Below are 19,023 nucleotides of genomic sequence, written 5' to 3'. Positions count from 1 at the left end.
CCAAAAAAAATTGTTTAGTATGGGTGTATGGATGTTTTGTTTCGTAAAAAGTCGGAACAGGAAATAAATAAATAAATTAGCCAAAATTGAATGCCACAAAGTACCAATGCCTTGCGACACAGACAGATATATTATTTCTTGCTATTCTTTTCTCTAATCAATGGTAATGGCCATATTTGATTATTACAAGGAAGCTAAGAAGCATGGAGAAGGCGGCATAGTGTTTTGTAGTAAACAAAAAAAAAAGAGAGCGCTTTGCTTCAAGGATATGAAAGCGCGGCAAAAACACCTTGCATGAAAAAGTAGGTCTATCTAATTCGAATACTCCTACTTCCTACTCGGCGGTTTATGTCCGTGAGAGATCATCCATCGACGTCTTTTCTTTTTCTTTTGCTTTTTTGTGCAATGAAGGAAGAAACGATGATGAAAACCGTTTCTTTTCGTTTCATTCTTAGTATGACTTAGCTGGACTTACCATCCTAGTAATTTGTACCTTTGGTTCTGATGACCTCTAGCTACTGCACCCGTTGGTTTCTCTTCATGAATGGGTAGTATCGGTGGTGGTGTTTGTGAAACCTTATTAAAGCAAGTATTCTTAGAGTGTTATGTGTCTAACCGCCAATACAGACAAAAGAAAATACAAGATACTATAATAAACAAGTAATAGTTTGTGTGCACACAAACATAAAAACAGACAGACAGACATTTTTACCTATTTTCCATCTTTTTATATAAAACAGTTTCCAAATATCTCATATTAAAGAATATTAAGACATATTGTAACATCAACAAATAACGTATATACAAGCAACTTTTTTCAACAAGTTAATACTATATCTATTCTATCCACAATCCTCAATTCATTTCGATTCATCAACAAGAGCAAGGACTTCATATCATTGAAACAATAAAGCATTGTCGAAGGGGCTCATTTTTTCAGCAGCAGCAACAGCAGCAATATAACAACTTAAATAATCCACTTCGTACTCTGACCCAAGTTATGATACTGCAACTTTAGTCACTTTATTTTTGAAACATTAAAAGTATGTATACATTATGGGGGAGTTCTATATTTCGATTGGGTCGCATCAGTGGCTCAGGCCGCCAGATTCATGCCGACAGTTTACCATTTTTTTTTCCTTTTGTCGCCCTAGCGGCGGCCCTAATTTGAGCTTTTAACACTGAAAACTCAACATAGAACCGAAGAGGAGGCATATACAAATGCGACTTGTGGATGCCCCCCCTCGATTTTTCTTCGGCAATTGAATGCCCATTTATGCCAGTGACAGGTATACTAACATACAATGATCTAGCTATTTCGTTATAACCATGACAACCACAACTACAACTACATCTTCAATGGTCCCAGTACTAAACCAGCAATCAGTTGAAATACCATCTCATTCACTCGAGGAAATGAATTCATCACAAACAGAACGAGTAACAGTCACAACTTCCAAAGAATGGGTACTACCACCAAGACCAAAACCTGGAAGAAAATTGAAGGAGATCAAAGCAAAACAAAAGTGTAACATTAAGCCATCTTCAACTTCAAGTGCAATATCAGCATCGAACATACCAGCAAGCACGAAAAAGTCACCATCCGCCAAACAATCAACTAATCGCAAATCGAATAAGAAATCCGATTGCTGTGCCAATGAGTTGAACCCTGATCTATCAACTGTATCATCATTATTGCAAAATATATCCATTATAGACTCTGAAAATTCTTGCCTAAAATCAAACTTGTTGTGTTTAATTCACGAATATAAGCATTTGAAAAATTTGGTTTTAAGCGCCCCCTCAACAACCACAGAATCATCAAACACAAACACACCAGCCACCACCACAACCGCCACCGGTACAACCGCAACAAGAACGGGCTCGATAACCTCAGACCTGGCTATAGACTCGCTACCAGACAATTTGACAGAAATTGTTGACTCAATGTCACATGAGGTTCGTGCAGTCCATAAGCGTTCGTTTGTTGAAGTATGTGAAGAAGATAAAGATTTGTTTTCGGAGATTGAACACATCATTGAAGAAGGTGAACCATCAAGACGCATGTCTGCCCCCGCTTCGAGAGCCTCCCTTAGCTCCTCAATCTCTACTACGAATTCCACCTCGGCATCGTCACCAATTGCAACCATCATGGGCTATAATTCATCCACCGTTGACACTGTAGCGTCTACGCCTTCGCCTGCCACACTTGAATTTGAGCAATTTATCAATATAGATCAACTGGATGATAAGAAAGAAACATCTATGAGCTCAACTCCAGACTCCACCTCCACTTACAGAAGCAAGAAATTTGCCCATTACAAGGATTTTCACAAGTTGGATACTGAAGAAGACTCTGATGGCGATATCAATTTCGAAGATGATGATTTGATCAATGGTGGAGGAGGAGAGGAAGAAGAGGATGATTTCCTTGGTGAATTATGCACGCCTTCATCAACTTCATCTCATGACTTGTCCCGTACCACATCACCATACTCTGACTACGAAACAAACTCTTTGATGAGTACTTTGACAAGAACAACTACAGGCTCATCAATCAATACAGTTATTCATGAGAAACCAAGTTTTGCCAGTGACAAATTGCACAACAATTCTTCTTCGGGTTACACTTCAATTCACCCACCCCCTTTGACATTGAAGAAGATGGGTAATTTCTTTGATTTACCAAAGTATCAAGAAAATGATAAATTGTACAGTTTTAAATTTGACACTGCTGAGTATCAAGCGAAAAGAATTGATGATGAATATAACTTGGTGACCGATTTGTTGGAGGAAAAATTGATGAGCAATGAAATCCATTATTACCTGCAACAAGAATAGTAGTCGACCTACATGCACAAGGAAACATGCGACAGTGGCAAACATTACCAACAAATGACTACCAGAAATAAAACACGATGACGACGACGATGACGATGACGACGATGACAACGAAGACGATGATCACAACAGAGGGCTGTTTTATGAGACTTTTTTATTTTCCATTTTTGTTTCAAGTTTTTGCTTTTATTTATCTTATTTATTTATTCTTTTTTGTATAGTATTGATGACGCAAATGAAGGGACTCGGGTTTTGGCAAAATTTTCAGTATTAAAGATCGTAGGTCATGTTGCTCTCTCATTTTTAATGATGTTTTGCTCTGATTCGATATAACATACTTTACTTTGTTGCATTCACATCAATCAAAATAGTTTACTACAGCCAACCCCATCAACTCAGCATTTGACTCTTGTACGTAGAAATGTAAGAGTAGGTGGTGCCATCTTCTCCTGCACTCAATACGTTTACAAGTACCAACCGTTATATACAAGTTGAATCAAAGTTGATTTATTGAAAGATTGAATTTTAACAATTCCTACATAAGGTAAGAGTAGGTGATGCATTTGCAGTATGGGTTTAAAAGCACCAGCATTTATATTATTATAAGTTACATTAATGTCAAAATTATTTAAGAAAATGGATATTGATAATACCCAAGTTAATGAGATAGAGGTCTAATGCAAAAGCATATCCGCTGAATCACAATCCACCTTCAATCGATGCCAATAACTTCACCTGTAGCGCCCCAATACTTTCAATGTAACTCAAAATCTCGTCCTTCATTTTTTCTCTAGCACCAGCGTCCCAATTTTCATCTTCGACAAAGCAATCACTGTACATTTTCAATGATTTCTTTATCGTAGCAATTTCCAATTGATCCGTAATGATTCTATTTTCGATAGCCTTGTCAAACAAAAGAGATGCAAACTCGCGATCATTGTTCATAAGAAAGCCTAGGATTATGGATTGCGTAAGTAGACCCTTTTGAGATGATCCATCCTTGACCACTGCCGAAACTGCACCGATGTAGTCATTGTATAGTGCCAAACCTTCATTGGGATTGAAATAAGACTTGAGGGTGATGAGTATTTGCAACAACTGAATCGTCAAGTCAGGTGGTATCATTGTTTCTGCCATTGTTTTGAAAATTTCCTTATCTTGTTTGATTGCTTGGTACGAGATTGCCTTTACCATGGAAATTTGCACATTAGAAATGCCATACTTGGCGAATGTCTCATACTTTTGAAACACCTGTAATGCTTCACCAATATCGTTTTGGGAGATGCCCCAGGTTTCAACCAACATTTTTCTGAGGACCAAGTTCTTATCTTGTAAGTCAATTCTTGAACCATTGATGTAATTGATAATTCTTTGATTCAATTGTCCAATGTCCAACTCGATACCAGCTTTGTGATGAGTGGGCACAACTTGCTTGGACTGAAAGTTCAAAAGGTCAAGAATAACGGCATATATCCATGGCTCTATTGACTCGGGTTCCTTAAACCACCTCTCGAAACTTCTCACCAACGCAAACTTGGCCAATGGATCAGTGTAGTTTGCAAATACTTCCTTCAATAAAGTGTCTCTGTTTATGTTGACATTGGCAATGAACAAATCCAATTGGGAAATATCTTGGCGATGAAGCAAAGTTGCAAACAATTCTTTAAAATGTGATTCCTCTATAGATTCAAAATGCTTGTTCAAATATTCGAGAAGACGATCCACTGAGTAGTCCACATCGCTTGTATACTCTTTCACCAACTTACTCAAAACATCCTTTTTAAACGCATCACTTGTTTTAGTAATGTGATGTTTCTCAAGTAAATCAAAAGTATCAAGCACTCTTCCAGGGTTGATATTGATCAAATGTCTCAATAAATCTTCATCCAGTATGTCACCCTGGGCTAATTTGAAGTATGTGCCAAATGTCGGTATCAATTGAGTATACAATTCCGATTTGTTTGGGTTTGACGAACTTGCGATGGCATTGACTAATTTGATTCTCCCTTCTTGATCATCATGGTTGACCGATGGGTGGGTCAAGTCATGCACCTTAATATTTTTGGCGTCTTTGGCTAGTAGAGTCGATAGCTGTCTATGAAAGCAACTGCCAGATGGTTTGAGTAGAGACTTCAACATGGGGTTTCCATGGCCATTTTCAAAACGAATATAGAAATAGTGCGGCGAAAAATCTCTTCATGTACAACCTACATCATCAAGAGATACATTGTCATACCACTTCTACCAATTTTAGGTACTAGAGCCTACATAATATCATCAACTAAATTTGTATGATTACAACAATTTCTACATCTTCTATATTTTCTATTCAGTCTTTAACAACTCTTCCTCCATCTTTGCCAACATTCCAACACCATCAAAATATTCCATTTATCATCCACTTTAAACCCACCCAATTCAGTATCAGTGTCAAATAATTTTTTAATATACTCGTCGTATCCTATAAACTCATTCTTTTGTTCACACTCATAACTCCAACTGGCTTTGTATGCACCTCCTAAAGCACATGCATTGGGAATTTCAACTTTGTAGTTCCCATTGACTGGTCCGAATATTTGTCCCATTTTGTGGATAATGCTGAGATTATTCGAAGCACCACCAGCATAGTAACATTTATTGGGACGAGCTGTCAAAGTGTCCACATTTTGTTCCTTGCCGTCAGTGTATAACTTCCCAAACCTCTTGGTCACTTGTTGATATAATTCGTCGGCTTTCGATGATGCATCAGAGTTGCCCTTTACCTTTGAATCGTCCTTATGATATCCCGATCTACTCAACATAGGACCTGCTCGTAACCTGCAACTCAAGGTTTGACTTTCCACAATTGCCAATGCATCATCATCAATATCGAACCCATTCTCGCCTAGTTCACACTTGACAACTTCGTAATCGTCGTCAGACTTTTTATTCAACACAGCACGAATTGTTTGGGCTGGCGCTTGTGGGACAATCTCTCCAATAGGGAAATATATACCCAATTTCCCATCAAAAGAAGAACTGTTGTCCAATATCTCATCAAATTTATCCCACGACTTGTGATCATCAACGTGATACTTTTTGTTGATCTCGTCTCTAGCTTTCTCTCTAGCGAGTGAACCATTTGAGTAACAAATCATACCCATATAATGTTTTGGCATTGTTGGGTGTTTAAATAAATGGTATTGTGACGAAGGTTGGTAATTTTCAGTAATCAATAAAACAGTTGTAGATGTACCCAACGAAATCAAACAATCATTTGGCTGCAAAGGCAATGACAAGATTGTGGCCAAATTGTCACCTGTAAATGAGTAAATGTTACAATCTTTGGAAAAGCCATATTTTTGTACAAAGTAATTTGCAATAGATCCCGAAGATTTATAGGTGATTGGTTGAATTGGGCCTAATTTTTTCTTCAAATCATCAATCGCCTTTTGGTATTTCGGATCATCTTCAGCAACACCGTCGATTTTAGTATGAACACCAGCAGCAACAGCAAGCAACTCATTGCAGTAATCCGACTTGTTTATATCGTACACATTCATTCCACAAGCATCACTTTGTTCCAACTCGGCAATTTCACCTAATAAAATACTAGTAACGAATGAGCTCACTAATGAGATTCTTGATGTGGATGCATACTCCTTGCCATGAGACCTGGTTATAAACTTGCGAATTTGCAACCCAGTGAATCTCAAATGTGCTCTTGATCCGGTAATCTTGGCTAAGTTTTCCTTCCCCACTGCATTATGAAATGCCTTAGCCTCAGGAAGAGTTGAATGGTCTTGCCAGTTGGGAGACATTTCCCACGAAAATGCATCGTTGAGTTGTTCACTCAAGTCCGAGTCTGGCTTCAATTGCTTCAACAAATTGTTTGCATCGTGTGACCAGTAGACAGACCCATGTTGTTGGCCTGAACCACTGATTCCAGCAACTTTCTCAAATGGAAATCCGTCGTCCTTCATTTGAGAGAAAAGGTAATCAATAGCATCCAACCACATGGCCACTGGACTGACAATCTCTCCTTCTTCGCCAGTAATGACTCCCTTGTGGATACCATATTTGTCTTTGAATTGCGAATCAAATTCGACATTATAGGTTTGTAAAGGGTCCAAATGTTCATTGGTTACAATAATCTTGAGTTGCTGCGTCGACAAGTCGAAGCCGAGAAATAGGTGGTCAGATTTGGAGTAGTCAGTCATTGTCTGTACTAGGAAGCTTCTTTATTGCGGTGGAGGATGAAAGCTAAAGAGGTGTATCTGGTGTTGTGTATTTGCTATGAATCTCTATTTATATCCGCCTTTTCCAATTGAATCTTTTTTTGTGTTTCCAGTTTGCAATTTACCCAACAAATGGAAATTAGTACTTGATATTCAACCATTGTATTGGGGGAGCAGTATTGAACCAAAAGTTCGGGGCGACTATCAATAGTAAAACAATAAATTGAGTAGCGAAAGCGTATGATAGGTATCGTAATGAGTCAGTTGCGATCCCAACAATTAGTGAAATGATTACATTAGCTATGGAAGCATAGTGTATAATCTGTTCCACTTGTTGCTGGTTGTTGATGGTGACGGGAAACTCCACAGCAGCGACTAGGTTATCCATTGTTAGTGGTGGTGGTGGTGGTGGTGGTGTAACCGATGACTGGGAAGAATCGTGTTTGATTTCGGAGGAATTATAAACGAGGTGGATTTGTTCTCGTTGTTTTCTTTTTCTGCAAAGGCGTATGTCGCAACATTTGCTTTTATGAAATTGATTTTTCATTGACACTGTCGTTTCCATCACTCACCTTTGGGTTGCAATTGGTGGTTTGGCGTTGGTTTGGGCTTTTATGGCTGAAGATGGAGGCGTCTTATATTGATTTAGGTGAGCAAGCGTCAGTCTTTTCAAGAAAGTTACTTACATGCGCATTTCTTAGTCCTGTTCCTACAAGTGTAAGTTGATTTACCGACACTTCAGCTATATATACACCACGATAGTGATAAATATGCCTTTCTTACTCCACGGATCACCCTTAATGGCCACAATTATACTGGTTAGAAGCGTTTCACCTTTGATGCCGCACAACTGTGGTGCAAAATAATTGAAAAAAATAATTTATTCTTTCAACTTAAAATACACCAACTATTCCAAATAAAAGAAGAAAAAGAGTCAGTTGTCATTTGTTCTTTTCTCGTATCCGAAGCTGTTCACCATGACCAAACAACAAGTCCTTTTCGTTGGTGATTTGAATCGATCCCTTTCCGAGTTTAAGAAATTTCAATCGAAATATGAATGTCTTGAATATACATTGACAACAAAGGACCAATTTATTGCCGATTTGAAAACAAAATTCTCCCACATTAGTGCCATTTACGGGGCGTGGCTCGGATTTGTTCCAATCGGCGGATTTAGGACAGTTATTGACCATGCACCGTCGAGTTTGAAAGTTTTGGCTTTTTGCTCGGTTGGATATGATCATCAAGATGCGGATGAACTTGCTAAAAGAGGAATTGCCATGACAAATGTTCCTAGTGTTGGGGCTGCTGAACCAGTTTCTGACTTGGTTGTTTATTTTACAATCACTGGGTTCAGACAATTGCATATGTATACGAAGCAGCAGCTTTCAAAGATACCCGACACCATTGACATTAGATATAAATTGGCCAACGAAAGATTCAATCAACAAGGAGGTCAATTAAACATGTCCCTGGGGAAAGGTTATGACTTTGGCGAAAAAATCAACCAAAGGCCAAATTTGAGCCCTCGTGGTCACAATGCTGTGATTGTTGGATTTGGACAAATTGGCCAATTGATAGGGAAAAAGTTGAATCAATTGGGAATGAATATTACATATGTGAAGAGATCAAAATTGGGTAAAGAAGAGGAAGAGAAATTGGGATACGAGGCAACATACGCGTCAACAATTCTTAATGCCACACAACAAAGAGACGTTGATCTCATTGTAATTGCGTGTCCAGCGACACCGGAAACCCATCATTTGGTCAATGCAGCAGTGATTGATTCCGTCTCCAAACCATTCAGAATCATCAATATTGGAAGAGGTACAGTGGTTGATGAGGAGGCTTTGTTGAACGGATTGGATCTGGGGAAAATATTGTTCGCTGGATTGGATGTTTTTGAAAATGAACCTGCCATTAACGAAAAATTGATCAATCGTGATGATGTGGTTTTAACTCCTCACATCGGAGCCAGCACTCTGGAGAATTTTGACTACACAGCCACAAAAGCTCTTGAAAATATCGACAACATCTTAGAAGGTGGGGCAGGCATCAACAAAGTTAATTAGAACTAGAGCTTTTTACATCTTGATATAGATTATAATATGGTTTAACCATGACATTTCAGATACTACAAAAAACTACGCATGCGAAAGGTACTTAGCTATACTCCTCTCGGCTTTAAGGTAGTCCCGAGATCCTTTATGACTATCGCAATAGGCTCTTATCGTAGAGGGGTATGCTAGTGTTATCTTGTATATTTTCTGGTAGCCCCACAGCTTGTCAAAAAATATAATAAAGTGTATCGCCCAAAAAAGGAAAATAAAATAAAGCCTAATCAGTAAAGCGCTTTACAAAAGAACGATAAAATAATCCTAGAGCTCAAGAAAACCAGAATGATACTTTTGTCCAAGATAGGACGAAAGCCGCAAAGCGGTAAAGCACCCCACCGTTCCCCCCCCCCCCCCCCCCAGTTGAGGGGACCTGGGTGGAGTGAATTTCGCAGTATAAATGGTTGCCCATAGTAGCTAAATCCGACTGAACAGGACAAGTCAAACTTGTAAACATCGAATCATGTCGCTAATTGACGAGTCACCTGAACGGATATATGAATTGATCAAGGAAACAGTGCCACTTCACCCACTGTTGATTTCCAAAGCTGTCGCACTTCCAGATACCGAAGAAGATGGATATTCACCAGTCTATAGAAGTGGCTACAGCCCAGATAGATTGATTTCAAGGATGCATAATTCGTTGGATACACTATACGCCTTGTTTGAGTTTGGTTACAAGTTTTACAAAGACCGTCGTGCTTTTGGTGTGAGACAAAAATTACCGGATGGTACTCTTGGTAAATATCAATGGCAAACCTATAAGACAGTGAGACAAAGACGTAATAATTTAGCCTCGGGGGTGTTTTTTGTGTTGGAGAATAACCCATACAGGGGTAATAGCGAGATCCATCAAAATTTGCAATATGATCCTTCGAAGAAGAACAAGTCATTTGTGTTGACAATATTTAGTCCAAACAGAGCTGAATGGGCGTTAGCTGACATGGCTTGTATTGCTTATTCCATTACCAACACTGCTTTGTATGATACTTTAGGTCCAGCTACAAGTCAATACATCTTGGAGCTTACTGAGTCTCCAATTGTTTTGTGCTCCAAGGATAAAATTGAAAGATTGGTGGCGCTCAAAAAGGCTCACCCTGCCTTGGTTAATTTGATTGTTATTGTTTCCATGGATAAGCTTGATGATGTGAAAGATGCTCATTTGAAACCCCTTGCTGCTGCTAATAAAATTGCCTTGTATGACTACGATCAAGTTGAGAAACTCGGAGAAACAAACCCTTTAGACCCTATTCCGCCAACACCAGATACTATTTTCACAATATCCTTCACTTCTGGAACTACTGGTGCTCATCCTAAAGGGGTTGTTTTGACTCACGCAAACGCTGTTGCCGCGTCGACATTTAGATATGTCAAAGATTTCAAGCCCAGTGGCATCAGGTTGTATTCTTTTTTACCAATGGCACACATTTTTGAAAGAGGTAATATTCAGCAAGCTTTGAACATTGGTGCCGAAATTGGGTTTCCACTGAGCACTGGCATTACTTCATTGTATGATGATGTAAAGGAGTTGCAGCCATCACCACTCCCAACTGTCCCAAGAATCTTATCCAAATTGTTGGCTGCCGTGAAAGCAGAAACCGTAAACAACACTGAAAAGCCATGGGTTAAGTATATTTACACAAGGGCCATAAATGAAAAATTGAGAATGCAAGCTCAGCCTAGAGACGATGATCTGAACCCGCGTCATCCAGTGTATGATGTATTCCTTGATGCTTTGAGAGAAAAGTTTGGGTTAAGGAGCGTGGAGTACATGGTTACCGGATCTTCACCCAACAGTCCTGATACATTGAAGTTTTTGAAAGCCGCCTTGAATATTGGGATCTCCAATGGTTATGGTTCTACGGAATCTTTCGCTGGTATTATGAGGACCAAGAGTTTTGATCACAATCCTGGCTCAGTCGGTCCAATTGGAATTACAACCGAGTTTAGATTGAAGGATTTACCGGAAATGAACTACACCACAAAGGATAAAGAGGGTCCTAGAGGTGAACTTCTTTTACGTGGACCACAAATCTTTAGAGAATACTACAAGAATCCTGAAGCAACTGCTGAAGCTTTTGATGAAGATGGTTGGTTTCATACTGGGGACGTTGCACGTGTTGACCCTGAAAACGACAATCGACTCTTCATTATTGACCGTGCCAAAAACTTCTTCAAATTGGCACAGGGTGAATTTGTTACTCCGGAAAAGATTGAAAACGTGTACTTGGCTACAAACCCACACCTTCAACAGCTTTTCGTTCATGGAAACTCACTTGAATCGTATTTGGTGGGAATTGTTGGATTAGATCCTGTTACCATAGGAAGTTACTTGAAGGAAAAATTCAATGATGAAATTTGCAATCAAAATGATATACTTAGACTTTTGAATGATCCTGTCAACAAGAAGAAGTTCCTCTTGGACTTGAACGCTGCTGCTAAGGATGAGTTACAAGGATTTGAGAAGTTGCACAATGTTGAAATCTATTTTGAACCATTGACCGTGGAAAGAGATATTATCACACCAACTCAAAAAATCAAGAGACCTCTTTGTACCAAATTCTTCCAAGAGAATTTGAACAGAATGTACCAAGAAGGATCTATTTTGAGAAACGAGAAATTGTGAGGAATTTAAGTAGGAGTTTGATTGTTCTTATGAATAGATGAATATGGCTTGAAGAACCAATATTGTAGTCTGGTAGCATTTGCTACTAAGAATCATAGTCGTGACGTTGATACGTTTCCTGCGACAATGACTAATCTTTTGTCAAATTTTTCGATTTTGCCGCGTTGAGTCATATATAATCTTCTGTTCCACTAAAAATTTATTCAATTGATCAACTGATATAACTTTGTTTTAATAACCTCTTTTACTATACCCCTCCTCAACTTTTACAAATGAGTCCACAACCAGTTACTCTTCATTTAAGAGCTGAAACCAAACCATTGGAAGCTAGAGCAGCTTTGACTCCATCCACTACCAAACAATTACTTGATGCTGGATTCAAAGTTTATGTTGAAGAAAGCTCACAGTCCACATTTGACATCAAAGAATATGAAGATGTTGGTGCTGAAATTGTCCCTGAGGGTTCATGGAAAGAAGCTCCTAAAGACCGTTTGATTATTGGGTTGAAAGAATTGCCTGAAAATGAGACGTTCCCGTTGGTACATGAACACATTCAATTTGCTCATTGTTATAAAGATCAAGCTGGGTGGGAAACTGTATTGGGTAGATTCCCTGCTGGAAATGGAACCTTGTATGACTTGGAGTTTTTAGAGAATGACCAAGGTAGAAGAGTTGCCGCTTTTGGATTTTATGCTGGTTTCGCAGGTGCTGCTATAGGTGTATTGGATTGGGCATTCAAACAAACTCATGGCGATGATGAAAACTTACCTGGTGTAACTCCATATCCTAACGAAGATGCTTTGATTAGTTATGTCAAGGGCGAATTGCAAAAAGCATTGGAGAAAACAGGCGGTAAGTACCCTACCGCTTTAGTCATTGGTGCCTTGGGTAGATGTGGGTCTGGTGCTATTGATTTTTTCAAAAAAGTTGGTATTCCTGATGAAAACATTGCCAAATGGGATATGCAGGAAACAGCCAAAGGTGGACCATTCAAGGAAATTGTTGATTCAAATATTTTCATCAATTGTATATACTTGTCACAGCCAATTCCTCCATTTATCAATTATGAGAGTTTGAATGTTGATGATAGGAAATTGACGACTATAGTTGATGTTAGTGCTGATACAACCAACCCACATAATCCAATTCCAGTATATGAAATTGCCACTGTTTTCAATGAGCCTACTGTTGACGTTAAAACTACAAAGGGTCCTAAATTGTCTGTATGTTCAATTGACCATTTGCCAAGTCTATTACCAAGGGAAGCTTCTGAATTCTTTTCCAAGGATTTGATGCCAAGTTTGTTGCAATTACCTGAAAGAGATACTGCCCCAGTTTGGGTTAGAGCTAAACAATTGTTTGACAAAAACGTTGCCAGATTACCAAAAAATTAGAAATATGCATCTATACACAGACTTTATTCAAGAATAACATTAACTTTTCTTTTCTTAGTCTTCTTGCCCTTGTTTTTGATCTTCTTCTTTTTAGGTTGTCCTTGCATCAACGTTTTAATCTCCTCTCCATCAGTTTCGTATTCAGACTCACTGACATCAGGTTGGCTTTCCCCCTTCAACTCATCTAATGAAGCGAACCTTCTCTTCATTGTATCCACTTTTTCGACACTTTCTGGAGCACAAACGACACAATTCAATCTTTCTCCTGTATCGTAAACTGCCACCTGATCTCTTAAAGTTAAGTTCCACACAACAATCTTCCCATCAGAAGATACCGATATCAACAATGGAACATTTTGAGTATCCTTATTTTGCATAAAAGTGATACCTTTTATACGATTAGTGTGGCCTCTAAGAGAAAAAGCTGGCTCAATTTCCTCGGCCTTATTTTCCAAAACTTTCTTTTCATGTTCTTCGGCATTTTCGCCAATGTCATTCAACAATGCTTCAAAATCATAGAAGCCAATAGATCCGTTACCAAAACCGATCACGAGCCACTCTTTGTCATCGATTTTCAAGAAATCAAGACACATCAATGTCAATTTGAACTTGAATTTCTTTGCAATTTTGGCAGTAGAAGTCTGGTACAAAAGTACTTGATTTTGCAATCCCACAACAAAGTGGTTTCCACTGTGACTCCATTTGACAAATTCTCCCAGCTGGCCTAAGTGGTCCTTACCTTTGATTTTCAAAACAGCAGCCTTCTTAGCCGTCATTAAATTCCATAACCTTATCGTTTTGTCTTGTGATACACTAATGGCAACACGGCCACTAGGGTGTATGCTCAAGTCATTAATCTTGTCTGTGTGGCCTTTTAGTGTTGCAAATATCTCCCAATCTTTGGTTCTCCATATGATAATTTTCCCATCTTCTGATCCAGATATGAGCCACCTACCTGAGGATGCACTTTCCGAGTCTTCGGTTGCTTCCTTAGAAAATCTTAATGCGGTGATTGTACCTTGATGGCTTAACAATGTGCCAAGTTCCTTTCTCTTTTGCAAATCATAGATCCTTATATGCTCATCGTTTGAGCCAGTGACTAAGTATCTTTTGGCAAGATCCATAGATTTGATAGATAAAGCATGCGCTTGGAAATGAAAAATTGGTTGGAATATGGGTTCCTTGACGTTGGAGGGGTCTATAAACACAGAAAGGCATAACAAGTTATGTTCATAAGACCCTACAAATATTCTAAATTGAATACGAGATGACGATGAGCTGGATGTGGTGGTGGTAGTGGTGGTAACTGTTGAGTTACTTCCTTTAAGAGCTGACTTAATCTCCTTCCCTTCGGGTTGAGTTAATATCTGAACCTGCAGTTTTGCCTTAGCCATTGCGAGATCTTTAGGATTGTAACGTTGTTTAGGGGCTCCTGAGATGAGATGGAGTTGAGCTTCTTTTTTTTTTCTCTACTTTGCAACAAAACCGCGAGGTAAACACACGAGATACTCAAGGCGTAGCTTACTACACTATAAATTACCACACTAATCTCCACGGCAATGGGACAGACTCAAAAGACACCTCAGCAGCACAATTCTACCCTCTACATTTCGCCCATGCTCAATCGAAGAAAAGAGGTTTTCAAAACACCACCCAATCCAGCATCAAAACAACCAAAATTATTTGACTCCCCCAGCTCTTCCAACAAATCACTGTTTTTCAATTTAGATAGATCATCACACAATCTAACAGTACAAAGCAAAAGTGACGATTCCTTGGCCGGTGCAGATATATTAACGCCGATTGACAGATTGCGTTTATGGAGACACGATGCAATTACGCAACATCAATACAAAACGGCAGAGTTTCTAAGTGACAAGATTCTAGATATAACCCACGATTCCAATGATGCATTTTGGTTAGCTCAAGTCTACTTCAACCAGGGAAACTATCTACGATGTAAGGATTTGGTGTTGTGTAACGAAGAGTTTGCTAAAAGTATCATTTGCCGATACTTGGCAGGATACAGTTTGATCAAGTTGGAGTTGTGGGATGAGGCTTTAGAAGTAATTGGAGAAACGAATCCATTTGATAAAGATGACCGAATGAAGAATGATGACGGAGGGGTCAAATTAGAGGCATCGATGTGCTATTTGCGTGGCATGATTTATAGTGCACAAAGCAATCTTGAGAAGGCCAAAGAATGTTATAAAGAAGCATTGAAAGTGGATGTTAAATGTTATGAAGCGTTTGATGAATTGATCTCCAATAACCTCATGACGCCGAGTGAAGAATGGGATTTTATCACCAGTGAGTTAAATTATCATGAAGTAGATAGTAATGATGATTTGATTAGATTACTTTACACAACCAAGTTGAGTAAATACTTGAACCAAGACAAGTTCAATGAGGCGGAACATATACTCAAAGAGGAATATGATTTGAGTGACAACTGTGATTTAATGTTGAGTCAAACCGATCAACTTTATGTTCAAAGCAATTTTGATGCATGTTTGAATCTTTGTGAAAAAATACTTGAAAAGGATCAGTACAACTTTGATGTGTTACCTAATTACCTCAGTTGCTTATATGAATTGGGTGGAAGAAACAAGCTTTTTTACAAGAGCCATCAACTTGCCGAATTTCATCCATCAAGCCCCATGACTTGGTTAGCCATTGGAACCTATAACCTTTCCATAAACAAAATCAGCGAAGCACGAAAATTTTTTAGCAAGGCAACTGTGCTCAACCCCAACTTTGGACAAGCTTGGATTGGGTTTGCACATACGTTTGCCGCTGAGGGGGAATATGAACTGGCCATCAATGCTTACGCTTATGCTGCTCGATTATTCCCTGGGAGCCACTTGCCCATGTTATTCCTTGGCAGCACTAATGTCAAGCTTGGCAACCTCAACCTAGCTGAAGAGTATCTCAAAAATGCCTACCATTTCAATCAGCATTGTGAACTCACATTGAATGAGTTAGGGGTTCTCTATTTTCACAAGAACAACCTAGTATCAGCTGAATGGTATTTGAACGCAGCTTTGAAGATTGCAAATCGCAGTTCAAAGACTTGGATATCAATAATGACCAATTTGGGCCACGTATTGAGAAAACAGGGAAAGTTGTTATCGGCGCTTTCTGTATTCCAAGAAATTTATGGTAACGATGCCAACATTGCTTCCACTATTGGTCTTATTCACATGAAGTTGGGCGAGTTTGCTGAAGCGATTGAAAACTTGCATAATGCACTTGCTATTGAACCTACCAATCAAATTGCCAAGGACTTGTTAGACAGAGCCTTGAGAGAGGCTATAACATCGGGATAAATAACCTTGGGAGAAAAAGCTTTGAGAATAGTTTACTATTTGATGAATAAATTGTAATGTGCTGCAATATGTAGGTCTGAATGTTAGTAGAGCAACAGCACCTTTTTCTAGATAATGAATCCTAGTGTACCTACACTACGACACAAGTGTCTTTATTCTTCCTCTTTTGAGCATTGATCGGTGGTTTTTCTCCATTTGCATTTACCGTTAGGTGCTGTTTACCGAACCCTTTTTCACGTTCCAGAAGCTTGGAATTTAGCCGATCCACTTTTGTTTGGTCTTGACTTTTGGGGAAAACTTGACATTCCCTGCCGAACTCAATTTCCAGCCCCTCCCCTTTCAACACTCTTTTCTCAAATGATTCTGGTTCTAAACTCTTTTCATAAATCTTATTCAATCCACTTGTCCATTCTTCGTGTAAGTATTGAAGAGGAACGTCAAATACGGTACGAACATGTCGATTTTCCCACGATGAGCTTTGAATAAGTGCTATAGCGTCGATTTCTTTAGCAACTTGCAATACGAGACCTTCCGGTATGTGGCTGACTTTGTCCCATTTTGTACCAACGAGAATGATGGGAACTTTTCTTGAGTACACCAGCAGTTTTAACATGGGGTACCATATATTTTTTATATTGAGCAAACTTTCAAGATTGTCTTTGGCAAAACATAATAGGATCCAATCCTCAGCAACAGAAAGTGTTTGTTGTTGACAAAGCTCCTTAATATTTCCCCTGATACTTGCATGCAGCAATTTCAATAAAAAGGGCATAGTATAAGGTCCTTTCATCCTCATATAACAAGCATTAACACGACGACTACGTTGTTTTCCTGACTCATTATAATCCATGTAAGCCTGCATCAATGTGGATTTACCGACACCGACATCTCCTGCAACAAATATCCTAGCGGTGTAAAAGGATCGTGCTTCATCCTTTCTTTGATAATAAACTGGTGTAACTGGTTCGTCGTATTCAAAAATTTTCAAACGCTTTGATTCATTTTGGCCTTGCTCTCGTTGTTCTCCTTGAGTATCGGCAGAGGTATATTCAGGAGGTTGGGGAAACAGTGGACATATATCTTTCGTAGAAGTCATTGGGGGAGGGATTAGATGATGTTAGTGTGTGTTGTGATTTAGTTCAGGTGAGACTTTGATTGTTTGAAGAGCGCCTGGGTATTGATATTCTTGTTAGAAAAGAGATCGCATCGAGCAAAAACTTGTGTGTAAAACCCGTTGATAAAAGGTAGTCACGATCAATGGGCGCAGAATTGGCTATGCTATTGTGCTACTAGATTTGCAGATCCTATCTTCGAACACAAAAAAGAATCTGAGATAACAATTCGGCAGATCGCGAGTCTCGCACAATCATTATTTGTTAGCGCAATCAGAGACGACCATTCCCTCCTAGTTACTCATCACAAACACTCAAGATCTGGTAGAGGAAGGACTGAAAGAAGTTTCTTGTTGCAAAGAGCCAAGCTGCGTAGCACAAATTGCTGCTGCCAACGACGTTGATGATTAAATACCAAATTTTTAAGTAGAGTCAAGTGAGACATTACAGTGACGATAGTTATGAAATGGATTACTAAGAACTGATGCGACGTGAAGCAAATGGCCTGTCTTCATGATCGGCCGCCTATTCCTGCACTTGGCGTATATACCTGCACGTTGGTTCTGCCTTTTCGTCGCATTGCTTTAATAATTGAGTTGATGATACTCTTATTTCCTCCACATTAATCAAAATATTTTATCACAGCCAACCCCATCAACTGAGCATCTGAGAACACCCTTTCAAATTGATCATTAAAATAAATTTGACTCCTCGCAAGTGTTTATCTTTTGGCTGAACTCTTCAATGATGGTGTCCAACTTTTTCTTTTTTGGAATCCAATGGAGCCCGACACGACAGTATGGCATTGTTCTATTCACAAATAAGAATTTCAGAAAAATATAAAGCCCATGCTTCTCATATTCATTTAAGTAATTGGGCAATATTTTCACTAACTCGTTTTCCCACCAATTGACACTTGCACGAGGAAAGTTTCTTGCGAATTGGCAAGTGATGGTTGCTTTAAGTAGTGTAGCTTCATTTGATTATACTGATGATATGTAGTTAAAGTATTTGCAGGTCTGTTAGCTTTTCGTAAAGCGACAGAGACACATTGAAGTTGAGGCCAAGCTTAAACGACATCAAACATGGAAAAGTCTGCAGCAAGTCTGGGGAACCAAAGACAAGCATGTTTAGATTTTACCGTCAATTCCTCAATATAGTTTGTTTGAAAGTATTGGTTCATGTCAAAGTATGAACACATGGTAGTGAATCAGAGATGAAGCTTGCAAAACTTGGCAGTACATCTCCAAGGTACACCTAGTAGACCCACTTTGTTTACATATTCCTCTCAGAGCTACATGCAAAAAACACCCAGAGAACTATTAGATTTGTAACCTCATCAAGAAGCTCAAGGCGGGAGCAGTTCTTGAATTGCATCGATATAACCCTC

The 19,023-nt window shown here is 39.0% G+C and overlaps 10 protein-coding genes across 10 annotated transcripts; 5 read left to right on the top strand and 5 right to left on the bottom strand. All coding sequences in view use genetic code 12, as the record gives it.

The window, feature by feature from the left end:
* Window positions 1–1,329: 1,329 nt before the first annotated feature.
* HAP41 (Hap41p) lies at window positions 1,330–2,841 on the top strand (the record flags this gene model as incomplete). The annotated part of the gene is made up of 1 exon (XM_036810495.1): window positions 1,330–2,841. The coding sequence occupies one exon, from the start codon at window positions 1,330–1,332 to the stop codon at window positions 2,839–2,841; it is 1,512 nt and encodes a 503-aa protein (XP_036667026.1).
* A 699-nt stretch (window positions 2,842–3,540) lies between these two features.
* CPAR2_500860 (uncharacterized protein) lies at window positions 3,541–4,980 on the bottom strand (the record flags this gene model as incomplete). Its single annotated transcript, XM_036810494.1, has 1 exon — window positions 3,541–4,980. The coding sequence occupies one exon, from the start codon at window positions 4,978–4,980 to the stop codon at window positions 3,541–3,543; it is 1,440 nt and encodes a 479-aa protein (XP_036667025.1).
* A 197-nt stretch (window positions 4,981–5,177) lies between these two features.
* XKS1 (xylulokinase) lies at window positions 5,178–7,040 on the bottom strand (the record flags this gene model as incomplete). The annotated part of the gene is made up of 1 exon (XM_036810493.1): window positions 5,178–7,040. The coding sequence occupies one exon, from the start codon at window positions 7,038–7,040 to the stop codon at window positions 5,178–5,180; it is 1,863 nt and encodes a 620-aa protein (XP_036667024.1).
* Window positions 7,041–7,197: 157 nt separating this feature from the next.
* On the bottom strand, window positions 7,198–7,446 carry CPAR2_500840 (signal peptidase complex subunit; the record flags this gene model as incomplete). Its single annotated transcript, XM_036810492.1, has 1 exon — window positions 7,198–7,446. One exon carries the CDS (start codon window positions 7,444–7,446, stop codon window positions 7,198–7,200), a length of 249 nt encoding a protein of 82 aa, XP_036667023.1.
* Window positions 7,447–8,035: 589 nt separating this feature from the next.
* On the top strand, window positions 8,036–9,130 carry CPAR2_500830 (glyoxylate reductase; the record flags this gene model as incomplete). The annotated part of the gene is made up of 1 exon (XM_036810491.1): window positions 8,036–9,130. One exon carries the CDS (start codon window positions 8,036–8,038, stop codon window positions 9,128–9,130), a length of 1,095 nt encoding a protein of 364 aa, XP_036667022.1.
* Window positions 9,131–9,635: 505 nt separating this feature from the next.
* CPAR2_500820 (uncharacterized protein) lies at window positions 9,636–11,798 on the top strand (the record flags this gene model as incomplete). The annotated part of the gene is made up of 1 exon (XM_036810489.1): window positions 9,636–11,798. The coding sequence occupies one exon, from the start codon at window positions 9,636–9,638 to the stop codon at window positions 11,796–11,798; it is 2,163 nt and encodes a 720-aa protein (XP_036667021.1).
* A 272-nt stretch (window positions 11,799–12,070) lies between these two features.
* Window positions 12,071–13,192, top strand: LYS1 (saccharopine dehydrogenase (NAD+, L-lysine-forming); the record flags this gene model as incomplete). The annotated part of the gene is made up of 1 exon (XM_036810488.1): window positions 12,071–13,192. The coding sequence occupies one exon, from the start codon at window positions 12,071–12,073 to the stop codon at window positions 13,190–13,192; it is 1,122 nt and encodes a 373-aa protein (XP_036667020.1).
* A 23-nt stretch (window positions 13,193–13,215) lies between these two features.
* Window positions 13,216–14,586, bottom strand: CPAR2_500800 (uncharacterized protein; the record flags this gene model as incomplete). Its single annotated transcript, XM_036810487.1, has 1 exon — window positions 13,216–14,586. One exon carries the CDS (start codon window positions 14,584–14,586, stop codon window positions 13,216–13,218), a length of 1,371 nt encoding a protein of 456 aa, XP_036667019.1.
* A 165-nt stretch (window positions 14,587–14,751) lies between these two features.
* On the top strand, window positions 14,752–16,521 carry CPAR2_500790 (anaphase promoting complex subunit; the record flags this gene model as incomplete). Its single annotated transcript, XM_036810486.1, has 1 exon — window positions 14,752–16,521. One exon carries the CDS (start codon window positions 14,752–14,754, stop codon window positions 16,519–16,521), a length of 1,770 nt encoding a protein of 589 aa, XP_036667018.1.
* Window positions 16,522–16,651: 130 nt separating this feature from the next.
* On the bottom strand, window positions 16,652–17,617 carry CPAR2_500780 (uncharacterized protein; the record flags this gene model as incomplete). The annotated part of the gene is made up of 1 exon (XM_036810485.1): window positions 16,652–17,617. One exon carries the CDS (start codon window positions 17,615–17,617, stop codon window positions 16,652–16,654), a length of 966 nt encoding a protein of 321 aa, XP_036667017.1.
* Between the last annotated feature and the right edge of the window lie 1,406 nt (window positions 17,618–19,023).

The sequence above is a fragment of the Candida parapsilosis genome, contig 006139 (assembly GCF_000182765.1).
Source record: "Candida parapsilosis strain CDC317 annotated contig 006139".
Classification (NCBI taxonomy): Eukaryota; Fungi; Ascomycota; class Pichiomycetes; order Serinales; family Debaryomycetaceae; genus Lodderomyces; species Lodderomyces parapsilosis.
This window is presented reverse-complemented; position numbering and strand designations above follow the sequence as displayed.